The sequence below is a fragment of the Grampus griseus genome, assembly GCF_964374135.1.
Source record: "Grampus griseus genome assembly, chromosome: 7".
Classification (NCBI taxonomy): Eukaryota; Metazoa; Chordata; class Mammalia; order Artiodactyla; family Delphinidae; genus Grampus; species Grampus griseus.
This window is the reverse complement of record NC_139001.1, coordinates 32,201,388-32,215,362: the sequence shown is the minus strand read 5'-3', so window position 1 is coordinate 32,215,362 and position 13,975 is coordinate 32,201,388. Positions and strand designations below refer to the sequence as shown.

The window sequence follows — 13,975 nt, the reverse complement described above, 5'->3', positions numbered from 1 at the left end:
TGGTTCTCTTTATCTCTAGTAATGCGTTTTGCTTAAAGTTTATTTTGCCTGATAATAACATAGTTAATATTATCTTTCTTTTGGTTAGTGTCTTTCCACATTCCTTTTACTTTGAATCTTTCTGTGTCTTTAGGTAAAAGGTCTTTTGTAAACAGCAAACACTTGCATTTTGTTCATTCATCCTTTCTAATAATCTCTGTTGTTTAATTGAATGATTTACATTTGTCATAGTTTGTTTCCACCATCTTATTTTGGGCTCTTAGTAGTCCCTTGTTTTCTTTTCTTTTATTCATTCACCAAGTACTGAATGACTACATATTATATTTGAATCACTGTGCCAAATATGATTAAATGATAGTTATGGATCTTTAACTATGGCCATGGAAATATTCTAAAAACTATCATCCAAACATTTTCTGTGTATGGTGACACTATATCTATGAACTCAAACCTTTCTAATTCTCTAAGAATAGTTATAGGGAAGTATTATTAGAATACATGTTTATACATATTAATAAACTTCTAACTTATGGTTTGGTTTTGGGGGTTGTGTATGTGTGTTCTGAAAGAAAAGTGTTAATAATTAAGTTTTTATTTCTCTGGAAACTGCTGTGAAATATTTAAAGATATCATAGGTAGTAAGAGCAATGCAAATACATTTTTTAAACAAAATAGCAAGTTGAAATTGATTACTGATTGAATAAAGCCTAATAAAATAATTATTGCGAGGTTTCTGTAATCACACAATATTACAAAAAGAACACTTTTTAAAAGAGTCAAAGATGATATAAAAAATGAGGGATTTTTAAAGTTAGAAAACACCATACCAAACTACAAAACATAGGAAACTAAGACTTAGTACATCTAGCTAAAAATAAGATGTGCTTTATGTTTCCCCTGAAAGTCAAATGGTGGTATAAAGACTTCAGTACAAATGTGAATAAATGTAACGGTCTTTAGTAAGTGTGTTCAATATATTTGGTTCTTATTTGAAGGGAAAAGAATATTTTGTTACTTAAAAAAAGAGAACAACTTTGTTCTGGCCAAAAAAAAATCTAAAGTGAACTGGAAATGATACTGCACTCAAAGAAATGTCAAAACACTTGGGGGGAAAAAAACAATGTAAAAAGGCCAGGGTTATATAATAGGAAAAAAATACAGTATAAAGATGTCTCAAGTTGCTTTTATCAACATGAAAACTGTTGAAATTACATAGAAATTAAAAAGTAATTATAGCAATGATACTACTAACCCATTTGTAACTCAGAGATGGTTTCCACCAGAGACCAGTCTAAACTATAACCACAGTGAGATTTGTCCATCAGGTTGTCCAGCACTTGTCTCACTGTCTGCCTCTCATCCACCATCATTGTTTTAGAACTATCGTCAGACATGTGGACTCTAATCACCAGCTATAATAGGAAAAAAGGAAATTAAATACAAACCAAAAAACAGGCATTCTAGAAATTTCTTCCAATATTGAGTAATGTTCTGAGTAATGTCCTTAGCTAAAATATAAATTAAAACACAAATGATGATTTATTATGCAAGAAAAATACTCTAAAATTAGGTATTAGATAACCTAACTAAATAAATTTAATGCATTTTTAAAAATTAAAATAACAGGTAAGATTATAATAAGACTATTTTGTTTTACCCTTTTAGAATTTAAAACCAGAAAGGTACTTCTTTTATAATGCATTTTATCCACAAAAAAATACATGTGAAAAATGTATTTGAAAGAAATACCCCTCTATAGCTTGCTATATCTTAGAGCTACGTTACATAAACAAGGCAATTCTTCATAAATCCGTAAAACAGATAAAAATCCCAAACCAAGAAAAAGCCCAAATATCACCTTTTTCACTTGTGCCTCTTTAATTTTCTCTAGGGCAACTCTGATCTTCTCAGCTTTCAATTTTGCTGCCTGTTCTTCCTGTGAACACAAAGCACTTCAGATAAACTAATGCTAAAATAATGAGAATTATTTGAGAAGTCTTTTTATCCTTAAGGATGCTGCTAAAATTAAATTTCAGTAAGAATATAACTTCACACACTTATATAGAACACAATTTAAAAATAACCGTGTTCACAAAGTGAGAGCAGACATATTATAAAGGAACATTTTTTAAGATGCAGACTTGAAGATCTCTTATAATAAGACTAGATTTTCATATTCTAGTGATGTAGTAATTTAATTTTAATTTAATCCAACAGTTTAATTCTCAACTGTCAATCTGAAGCAGATAAATTTCAGGTTTCAGGATAGGGAAAACATGAGGGTATCTGTGGGTCTGCCAGTGACTCTGAATTTATACCCCCTCCAAAGTACAGGCAATTTTTTGCATAGTAATGTTCTGTCCTGTTATACTGAAAACATATCATCATCATAAAAATAGCAAAAAACCAGTATCAATTTATCTCTTTGCAGCCATACAAAAATACTTAATAAAAAATGTAGGTATGTTCATATTAATATACAAATACAAATAGAGGAGGCTGCATTAAATTCTTAGGTTTTACTCTGCTTTGGAGCAATCACACAATATAATCAATGTCTCGCGTCTTTAAATGCAATTTTGTTTTTATTAATTCATGGATAAAAGTTCTTAAAATACTAATATAATTTTCCAAATATTTAACTTACAGTAATTTCTACTTTATAAAATTTAGATTACAAGTAGTAATAAAATAAAACTATACTTAAAACATTTGCCTATTTCCTCCTAGAACAACATATAGTACTGTAACACTGGTACTTACTTGTACTTTCCAGCAATAGGCCATAGTACACTGTAGCATTAATCTCCAATTGAAAAAGACTCATGTAAGTAAACCTTTGCTTATAATAAAGGATTCCTTTTTAATTCTAAGCTTTTGGTTGCTCTAGCAAATATCTAAAATACCTAAGAAAAACATAAAATGCCATATTATATATTTCTTTACTTAATATGACTTTAAAAAAAAAAGCGAGAAACCTATTTACATCAGCCAAACTTTATCTGCTCTGGATTGTGATTAAAAACCACAATCCATGTGTTATTCTTCGTTAAAAAGCTAAAGTTTCTAGGGCAAAAAAACAAAAACTCAATTCATTTAATAGATTCTTCCCTGTTCTCCTAAATTCTGTTGGCTTCCTTATTTTTTAACTGCTTCTCTTTCCATTTCACACTCTAGGCTGACTCCCCTCATTTCAAGCTTAGTATTTACTACTCTGTGGAACAGAGAAGAAAACTGGTTAGGAAGGACAGTGGGTTTGTTTGCCAGAAATCTGATCCATTTCAATGAAAGCAGTCAGTGAATTAACATAATAACTAAGGTCTGGAAATACTATCTGTAAACCCAATTAGACACAGAACAAAGAATTGCATTTTAACAATGGAGAGGAGTAAGATAAGACTTGATTCTTAGATATACTCCTCTGATTAAAAGATTAAATCATCCTACCTCCGCCTGTATGCAAATAAACAAATTACAGAATTATAAAATATGTTGACTGTATATTTTAACATAAGATACATTTTTTTTTCTTTTTAAAGCAGGCTATAAAATGAGAAAACTAGACTACTGTCATTAAAACTCTCATTAAAATGCGCAGGCTTCCCTGGTGGCGCAGTGGTTGAGAGTCTGCCTGCCCATGCAGGGGACACGGGTTCGTGCCCTGGTCTGGGAAGATCCCACATGCCGCGGAGCGGCTGGGCCCATGAGCCATGGCCACTGAGCCTGCGTGTCCGGAGCCTGTGCTCCGCAACGGGAGAGGCCACAACAGTGAGAGGCCCGCGTACTGCAAAAACAAAACAAAACAAAACAAAAACCAAACAAACTCTCAGCCTCTAGAATTCTGTGTCTTAGAGAAACAAAATCATTATTAAATTACCAAACCCTATGTGTTTCTGATGAGTGGAGCACTATTCTATACAGGAATTCTAAGTACTAGCATTTTCCAGCGGTTTTTATTAAATCAGTTATTTCATCATATTTTGGAAGATAAAGAGGGAAGCAGAAGTTTTATGAGTGTTTTCTCAATGGGATAATGATTGTATGTTCTTCATGGCTCATTTGCCACATCCTTATATTGGTATAAATGGCTGCTATAAAGAAGAAAAATTTACCAAGGCATAATTTCGAATTTCACTTCATATTTCTGAAAAGCAAATTTAAATCTCAAAGTCTGAAGAGGAAAAACTGATAGTATCAATGCTTTGTGTATCTGGAACATAAACATGAGCTTCTAAAAGGCCAAATTCTTTTATGATATTATGATTGATCTGCATAAGTTAAAAAACGTTTAGAAGATTTCCTCAAAGCCAAATAACATTTTTAAGAAAAAGAGAATATTCAAGAGAATGAGAAGACAAGCCATAGACTAGGGGAAAATATTTATCAGACACATCTGATAAAGGACTATTATCCAAAATATACAAAGAATTTTAAAGCTCAACAAGAAAATGAACAACCCAATTTAAAAACTGGGCCAAAAACCTGAACAGAACTCACCAAAGCTTACACAGATGGCAAATAGCCTGTGAAAAGATGCTCATGTCATATGTCATTAGAGAACTGCCATCGTTGTTTTCATTTAAACAACGATATACCACTACACACATATTAGAATGGCCCAAATCCAAAACACTGAAAACATCAAATGCTGGTGAGGTTGTGGAGCAACAGGAACTCTCAGTCATTGCTGGTGGGAATGCAAAAGGGTACAGCCACTTTAGGAGATAGTTTGGTGGTTTCTTACAAAACTAAACATGCTCTTACAATATTCCAGTAATCAAGCTCCTTAGTATCTACCGAAATGAGATGAAAACTTACCTCCACCCCAAAACCTGCGCACAGATGCTTATAGCAGCTTTCTTTATAACTGCCAAAACTTGGAAGCAACCAAGATATCCTTCAGTAGACAAATGGATAAACTGTACTACATCCAGACCATGGAATATTATTCAGTGCTAAAAAAAAGATGAGCTATCAAGCCATGAAAAGACATGGAGGAACCTTAAATGCACATGACTAAGTGAAAGAAGCCAACCTGAAAAGGCTACATATTGTATGATTCCAACTATATGACATTCTGAAAAAGTAAAACTATGGAGACAGTAAAAAGATTAATGGCTGTCAGAGGTTAGGGAGAGAGGGAGGGATGAATAGGTGGACTACAGAGGATTTTTGTGGGAGTGAAACTACTCTGTATGATACTATAATGATAGCTACACATCATTACGCATTTGTCCAAAGCCATAGAACGTACAACACCAAGACTGAACCCTAATGTAAACTATGGACTCTGGGTGATAATAATGGTCAACACTTGTTCATCAATTATAACAAACGTACCACTCTGGTGGGGGGTGTTGATAATGGGGAAGCTATGTACGTTGTGAGGGCAAGCGGTATACTGGAAACCTCTGTACCTCCTTCTCAATTTTATTGTGAACCTAACACTGCTCTTAAAAAATAGTCTATTCAAAAATGGAATATAAAAATTTAAATATAGCATTCTGATATTGGTTATAAACACCAAAACAGTATTTTCATACTCCCATTTTATTATTATATTATTTACCAAATACAATAGAATACAACCACTGCTATCTTTTGAAGCAGTGACAAAAAGTCATTCAATTGTAAGATTAATTTAAACTCCCAGATCAGTTTCTGCTCCACAGGCTAAAAAGTTGACACATAGGAAGAAAGGATTAAAGAAACAAGAGAAACAACCAATTAACATACATTAAACCAATCAGATTTCCTAGCCATCAATAAGAAACCATTTTTATGTAGAGCAGCCAGGTGGGCCTATTTTAACATCCAAACTCAGCTATTCTTCCATTTGCTCAAAATACTACTCTTAATAAATACATAAATTGGTCAAATTTGAATTTAAGAACTGTGTGCTTAATTTCAACCTAGGCAAATTTTAGTTTATTCTTCTCCAGTTTATTAGCAAGGATAATCAATCCCTGCTAGAAGCTTTTAGAAGAAACAATTGATCAAAATACCTCTAACTATTAGAGTCTGAATGTCACTGGAGCAAAACTGGAAATAAAAATATTTGTATCAAATTGCAAGATTCATAGTATTTTATACTTCCCATGGGTAACATGCTCTTCCTCAGAAAGTTGGCTTGTATTTACTATATTTAGGCTAGAATCGTACTTTTAACCGTAACAACCATAGAAAGGAAGAAATTGTTTTAAGCTCAGAGTGCTGTGCAATACAGGAAAGGTCAATAAATCTTTGCTGATGTGTTTAGATTGTATACTTAGAAGACATCTAATAGTTTACTTATTTAGGCAAGGTAAATCTCTGTTCAATGTCTGCAGGCCAAGTTTAATACAAAGAACAAAGCTTTATTCATCCCATCTTCTCTTCTGTTTGTTAAAGTTGACAAACTCAGGTAGGTCTTAAGTTTTCTGCCCCTTATCTTTGGGCTATCCCTTTGTTCACACTGTTTGTCTCACAACCATCCTTAACATAAGTAAAAGATACCTCACACATATAACAACTTAACTTTCTCTCCTACCCCTTCCCTTAAAAGGGCAAGAGACAACCTATTTTTCCACCTGAAAAACTCCTGTGTGGCTATCAATAACCATCAAATGCCAAGCCTCCTCAAATTTACATAAAGGACAAAAACTCCGTTAAGATCTTATGATTAAATGAAAGCCAATGCTGTGGTTACAAAGTGTTACAGCATTCTCTTCATGTTACAGCATTCTCTTCAGCGTAAAAATTAGAATACTTACAGAAAGAGTTACAGTTGCAAAGAACTGGCTAGTGAATTCCTTCAGCTAAGAAATTATTAAGGCTTTGTGGGTTCGGAACCAATGGGACTGAAATTAAGGAGCTGAAGAGTAGTTAGCAGTTTCTTTGAGGTCCAGTTTGTGTCACAGATTACAATAAAGTTGTGTAAATTAAAATGATTCAAAGAAAACTTGGAGTGATGAACAGTTTAATGCCCACAAAATGTTCTATTCTATAAAACTGCTTAGAGCCAAAATAATAATAGTAACAACTAGTCTACTTCCCCCTGAAGAAACCACGAAACAGATTCTCTCACTAAGAAGAGAACTAATATTAACTGAACACCTACTTGCCACACACTACAAGGCATGTATCTCATCTAATTCTCAATAATGCAGGGGCTAACATTATTATTATTATGTCCACTGAACTAATTAAGGCCCAGAAAGACTTATCTTTCAAAGATCATACAGGCAGTTACCAAGTGAATAACTACTTGCTCTTTCTACCATGTCACAGTCCCTTTTGTCCTTAAGGATTATAGCATATATACACTTTGGGGATAACAGTAAATAAAAACTGCTTATCAAAAACAAAAGACTTTCAGTAATATAAAAGCATTTTTACAACTTCTCTGAAGCAAAGAAAAGGGTGATTAACAGTACAGCAGTCCTTGAAACCTCGATGGTCACTAGAGGACCATTCTTTTACATGACAGATGTTTGTCGAGACTGTCCAGGCTTGGGCTTGAGTGCCGGGGATACAGAGCTCCTGCTCTCATGGAGCTTACATTTAACGAGAGACAAGAAAGAAACAGGTATGAGATAAGTCAGTTAGTGGTCAGTTCTATGAAAAAAAATAAAATAAAGCAGGTTAAAGGAGTAAAGAGTGAAAAAAATGCATTATTATTTCAGGAGGTCAGGGAAAGCCTTTCAAATGGTACCCAGAGACTTAAGGGCATCAGATCAGCAATGTGTCTTTTGCCCACTGCTCCCATTTATGGCAAAATAGTCCTGTGCTGGCACTAATGCTGCTCTTAGAAGAAATAGGTTGGCATTGTTTTTGCAGAGGCTCCTGGCTCAGAACTGTATAATGGGGTAGTTATTTCATTAACAGTGATATAATGACAACTGGATTGGGGATGGAAACAAACAAACAAAGCATTCTTTTTGCATTCTTGGCCTAAGCAGTGTTACTGTGTTCATTTTACTGTGTTCTAACTACCCAGTGTTACAAAGTCCTAGTTTGGAAAAGTGCAGGTCAGAGGTGAGTCAGTAACTGGGACACCATGCTTTTGGGTAAGGGGAACCAGACTGCCACACAGGTGGTATGAAAGAGGTATAAACTCAACTTAGCTTCAAAACAGCCACATGCTCTGGTAGAGGGCACTGACATCGAGAGGTCCCTGTGGCTCTGGTTATCTAGGAGTTTCTGCCACCTCGTCCTTGACTCCATCCCCCACTCCACCCTAAACGTTTAGGTTCTATGCTACTGAGTCACCTTCCTGATCAAATGTCTTGTTGTATAAAAGCAGGGCAGTATATAGAGGTAGCTAGAGTCAGATGTTGGCCACATACACCAGTAATGCCAGCACTTGGATCTGAGTAGCGATGGCTCTGACGCTGCAGTGAGTATCAACATCTCTTGGGCAAAGGGAGATGAGAAGTTACTGCCTGCATTTTTTCCAAACTTGCAAACACCTTACTCTCCCTGTTATAGGAACTCTGTTCTGTTCACTGCCATATCTCAAGGGTTGTAAACAGTGTCTGGCACATAATAGGTATTCAGTAAATATTTGTTGAATGAAGTTATTCTCTTCAATAGATTCTCACTGCATTTAGCGGGGGGCGGGGGGGGGGGAACTCCTCAGTGTGCCTTGAATGATCTGATTCCTGTCTACCTCTCCAAACCTAAATCAAGATACTCATATCTTCATTCAACTACTCAACTACTGTGGCTCCAGCAACATAGTGTTTCTTCAGCTTCTCAAACATGCCAAGCTTTTTTCTCCCTGGACCTCTCTACTTGGAACATTTCCCTTCACCCTCAAGCTGGCTTCTTTTCATCCTTCAAGCTTTACACTAAATATCACCCCTTATAAGGGCCTTTGCTGATGTTACCATCTAAAGGAAATGTAGCCCTAATCCTCCCCCCAGTATTCTCTATTACTTACCTTGTTTCCTTCATAGCACTTAACATGATTTAGAGTTAGTTTACATGCTTGCTTGTAAACGTTTTTTATCTATATTCCTAAATAGACTGTGAGCTGCTGAGGGCAGGGACGATGTCCACTTCATACAAAATTATTGTATATCCCAGCACCTAACGCAGTACACGATTAAACAAATATTTGTTGAATAAATAGGCAATGGAAATGGTAGTATGTTATACTTCATCTGAGAGCAGTATACAAAATGCACTGGAGGAGGGACAGGCAAAAATAGAGACAAGAGTCGTGGCTCTAATAAAAAATACGAGGCTGCTTTAGGGTGGTGGCAATGGGAATGAAATGGATGGGTGAACTCAACCAATCCTACAGATTATGACAAGCTTATTAGAGCTCTGAGATAATAAGTGACAAGAAAGGCACCAGATGGCTCAAACCTGGGTAAGTGGGAGAGTGGCAGCATTGTGTACAGAAACAGAGGTGTCAAAAGAAGAAAACAGATATAAATTGTGAGGCCCCAGGGAGAGTGTGGTTAAGGAAGCTGAAGACCTGCAGAACTGGAGGTGCTGGTCATCTTCCAGGAAATGTCTGACAGCGACCTCTCAGGAAGAGAGACCTGATCTATTAACAGAGACCCTAGTTGAAGCTATGAGAGTGGATTCCAGAGAGAGAGTGAACAGAGAAGGAAGAGCTAAGAAACAGGGAAGAATTTTGCTCTTTGCTCTGGTTATAACGTACACGGCTACCACATGCTTAAGATTTCTAAATTTCCCTCATCTTTAAGCTGCTTCTACCCTATTCCTAGATCTCCTTTAGGGAGAGAAACTCAAGCAAAAGAAAGGGTTTTATTGCTGATTCTTTTTTTTTTAACATCTTATTGGAGTATAATTGTTTTACAATGGTATGTTAGTTTCAGCTTCACAACAAAATGAATCAGTTATATATATACATATGTTCCCATATCTCTTCCCGCTTGCGTCTCCCTCCCTCCCACCCTCCCACCCTCCCTATCCCACCCCTCCAGGCGGTCACAAAGCACCGAGCTGATCTCCCTGTGCTATGCGGATGCTTCCCACTAGCTATCTACCTTACGTTTGGTAGTGTATATATGTCCATGCCTCTCTCTCGCTTTGTCACAGCTTACCCTTCCCCTTCCCCATATCCTCAAGTCCATTCTCTAGTAGGTCTCTGTCTTTATTCCTGTTTCACCCCTAGGTTTTTCATGACATTTTTTTTTCTTAAATTCCATATATATGTGTTAGCATACAGTATTTGTCTCTCTCTTTCTGACTTACTTCACTCTGTATGACAGACTCTAGGTCTATCCACCTCATTACAAATAGCTCAATTTCGTTTCTTTTTATGGCTGAGTAATATTCCATTGTATATATGTGCCACATCTTCTTTATCCATTCATCCAATGATGGACACTTAGGTTGTTTCCATCTCTGGGCTATTGTAAATAGAGCTGCAGTGAACATTTTGGTACATGACTCTTTTTGAATTATGGTTTTCTCAGGGTATATGCCCAGTAGTGGGATTGCTGGGTCATATGGTAGTTCTATTTGTAGTTTTTTAAGGAAACTCCATACTGTTCTCCACAGTGGCTGTATCAAGTTACATTCCCACCAACAGTGTAAGAGGGTTCCCTTTTCTCCACACCCTCTCCAGCATTTATTGTTTCTAGATTTTTTGATGATGGCCATTCTGACTGGTGTGAGATGATATCTCATTGTAGTTTTGATTTTCATTTCTCTAATGATTAGTGATGTTGAGCATTCTTTCATGTGTTTGTTGGCACTCTGTATATCTTCTTTGGAGAAATGTCTATTTAGGTCTTCTGCCCATTTTTGGATTGGGTTGTTTTTTTGTTATTAAGCTGCATGAGCTGCTTATAAATTTTGGAGATTAATCCTTTGTCAGTTGCTTCATTTGCAAATATTTTCTCCCATTCTGAGGGTTGTCTTTTGGTCTTGTTTATGGTTTCCTTTGCTGCGCAAAAGCTTTTAAGTTTCATTAGGTCCCATTTGTTTACTTTTGTTTTTATTTCCATTTCTCTAGGAGGTGGGTCAAAAAGGACCTTGCTGTGATTTATGTCATAGAGTGTCCTGCCTATGTTTTCCTCTAAGAGTTTGATAGTTTCTGGCCTTACATTTAGGTCTTTAATCCATTTTGAGCTTATTTTTGTGTATGGTGTTAGGGAGTGATCTAATCTCATACTTTTACATGTAGCTGTCCAGTTTTCCCAGCACCACTTACTGAAGAGGCTGTCCTTTCTCCACTGTACATTCCTGCCTCCTTTGTCAAAGATAAGGTGACCATATGTGCGTGGGTTTATCTCTGGGCTTTCTATCCTGTTCCATTGATCTATATTTCTGTTTTTGTGCCAGTACCATACTGTCTTGATTACTGTAGCTTTGTAGTACAGTCTGAAGTCAGGAAGCCTGATTCCTCCAGCTCCGTTTTTCATTCTCAAGATTGCTTTGGCTATTTGGGGCCTTTTTGTTTCCATACAAATTGTGAAATTTTTTGTTCTAGTTCTGTGAAAAATGCCAGTGGTAGTTTGATAGGGATTGCATTGAATCTGTAGATTGCTTTGGGTAGTAGAGTCATTTTCACAATGTTGATTCTTCCAATCCAAGAACGTGGTATACCTCTCCATCTATTTGTATCATCTTTAATTTCTTTCATCAGTGTCTTATAATTTTCTGCATACAGGTCTTTTGTCTCCTTAGGTAGGTTTATTCCTAGATATTTTATTCTTTTTGTTCCAATGGTAAATGGGAGTGTTTTCTTGATTTCACTTACAGATTTTTCATCATTAGTGTATAGGAATGCCAGAGATTTCTGTGCATTAATTTTGTATCCTGCTACTTTACCAAATTCATTGATTAGCTCTAGTAGTTTTCTGGTAGCATCTTTAGGATTCTCTATGTATAGTATCATGTCATCTGCAAACAGTGACAGCTTTACTTCTTCTTTTCCGATTTGGATTCCTTTTATTTCCTTTTCTTCTCTGATTGCTGTGGCTAAAACTTCCAAAACTATGTTGAATAAGAGTGGTGAGAGTGGGCAACCTTGTCTTGTTCCTGATCTTAGTGGAAATGCTTTCAGTTTTTCACCATTGAGGACGATGTTGGTTGTGGGTTTGTCATATATGGCCTTTATTATGTTGAGGAAAGTTCCCTCTATGCCTACTTTCTGCAGGGTTTTTATCATAAATGGGTGTTGAATTTTGTCAAAAGCTTTCTCTGCATCTATTGAAATGATCATATGGTTTTTCTCCTTCAGTTTGTTAATATGGTGTATCACCTTGATTGATTTGCATATATTGAAGAATCCTTGCATTCCTGGAATAAACCCCACTTGATCATGGTGTATGATCCGTTTAATGTGCTGTTGGATTCTGTTTGCTAGTATTTTGTTGAGGATTTTTGCATCTATGTTCATCAGTGATATTGGCCTGTAGTTTTCTTTTTTTGTGACGTCCTTGTCTGGTTTTGGTATCAGGGTGATGGTGGCCTCGTAGAATGACTTGGGGAGTGTTCCTCCCTCTGCTATATTTTGGAAGTTTGAGAAGGATAGGTGATAGCTCTTCTCTAAATGTTTGATAGAATTTGCCTGTGAAGCCATCTGGTCCTGGGCTTTTGCTTGTTGGAAGATTTTAAATCACAGTTTCAATTTCAGTGCTTGTGACTGGTCTGTTCATATTTTCTATTTCTTCCTGATTCAGTCTTGGCTAGTTGTGCCTTTCTAAGAATTTGTCCATTTCTTCCAGGTTGTCCATTTTATTGGCATAGAGTTGCTTGTAGTAATCTCTCATGATCTTTTGTATTTCTGCAGTGTCAGTTGTTACTTCTCCTTTTTCATTTCTAATTCTATTGATTTGAGTCTTCTCCCTTTTTTTCTTGATGAGTCTGGCTAATGGTTTATCAATTTTGTTTATCCTTTCAAAGAACCAGCTTTTAATTTTATTGATCTTTGCTATCGTTTCCTTCATTTCTTTTTCATTTATTTCTGATCTGATTTTTATGATTTCTTTCCTTCTGCTAACTTTGGGGTTTTTTTGTTCTTCCTTCTCTAATTGCTTTAGGTGCAAGGTTAGGTTGTTTATTCAAGATGTTTCCTGTTTCTTAAGGTAGGATTGTATTGCTATAAACTTCCCTCTGAGAACTGCTTTTGCTGCATTCCATAGATTTTGGGTCGTCGTGTCTTCATTGTCATTTGTTTCTAGATATTTTTTGATTTCCTCTTTGATTTCTTCAGTGATCACTTCGTTATTAAGTAGTGTATTGTTTAGCCTTCATGTGTTTGTATTTTTTACAGATCTTTTCCTGTAATTGATATCTAGTCTCATAGCGTTGTGGTCGGAAAAGATACTTGATACAATTTCAATTTTCTTAAATTTACCAAGGCTTGATTTGTGACCCAAGATATGATCTATCCTGGAGAATGTTCTATGAGCACTTGACAAAAATGTGTATTCTGTTGTTTTTGGATGGAATGTCCTATAAATATCAATTAAGTCCATCTCATTTAATGTATCATTTAAAGCTTGTGTTTCCTTATTTATTTTCATTTTGGATGATCTGTCCATTGGTGAAAGTGGGGTGTTAAAGTCCCCTACTATGAATGTGTTACTGTCGATTTCCCCTTTTATGGCTGTATTTGCCTTATGTATTGAGGTGCTCCTATGTTGGGTGCATAAATATTTACAATTGTTATATCTTCTTCTTGGATCGATCCCTTGATCATTATGTAGTGTCCTTCTTTGTCTCTTCTAATAGTCTTTGTTTTAAAGTCTATTTTGTCTGATATGAGAATTGCTACTCCAGCTTTCTTTTGGTTTCCATTTGCATGAAATACCTTTTTCCATCCCCTTACTTTCAGTCTGTATGTGTCTCTATGTCTGAAGTGGGTCTCTTGTAGACAGCAAATATATGCGTCTTGTTTTTGTATCCATTCAGCCAATCTGTGTCTTTTGGTGGGAGCATTTAGTCCATTTACATTTAAGGTAATTATCGATGTGTGTGTTCCCATTCCCATTTTCTTAATTGT

At 35.8% G+C, this 13,975-nt stretch overlaps 1 protein-coding gene across 2 annotated transcripts in view; it reads right to left on the bottom strand.

The window, feature by feature from the left end:
- Positions 1–13,975, bottom strand: part of RAPH1 (Ras association (RalGDS/AF-6) and pleckstrin homology domains 1) — a 97,283-nt gene that overhangs the window by 23,476 nt on the left and 59,832 nt on the right. For both annotated transcript variants that reach the window (XM_082657661.1, XM_082657662.1), the window contains 2 exons: positions 1,859–1,936; positions 1,253–1,412 (listed from right to left, as the gene is read on the bottom strand). In XM_082657661.1, coding sequence (XP_082513787.1) covers positions 1,253–1,412; positions 1,859–1,936 — 238 coding nt within the window. The remainder of the gene's footprint in view (positions 1–1,252; positions 1,413–1,858; positions 1,937–13,975) is intronic.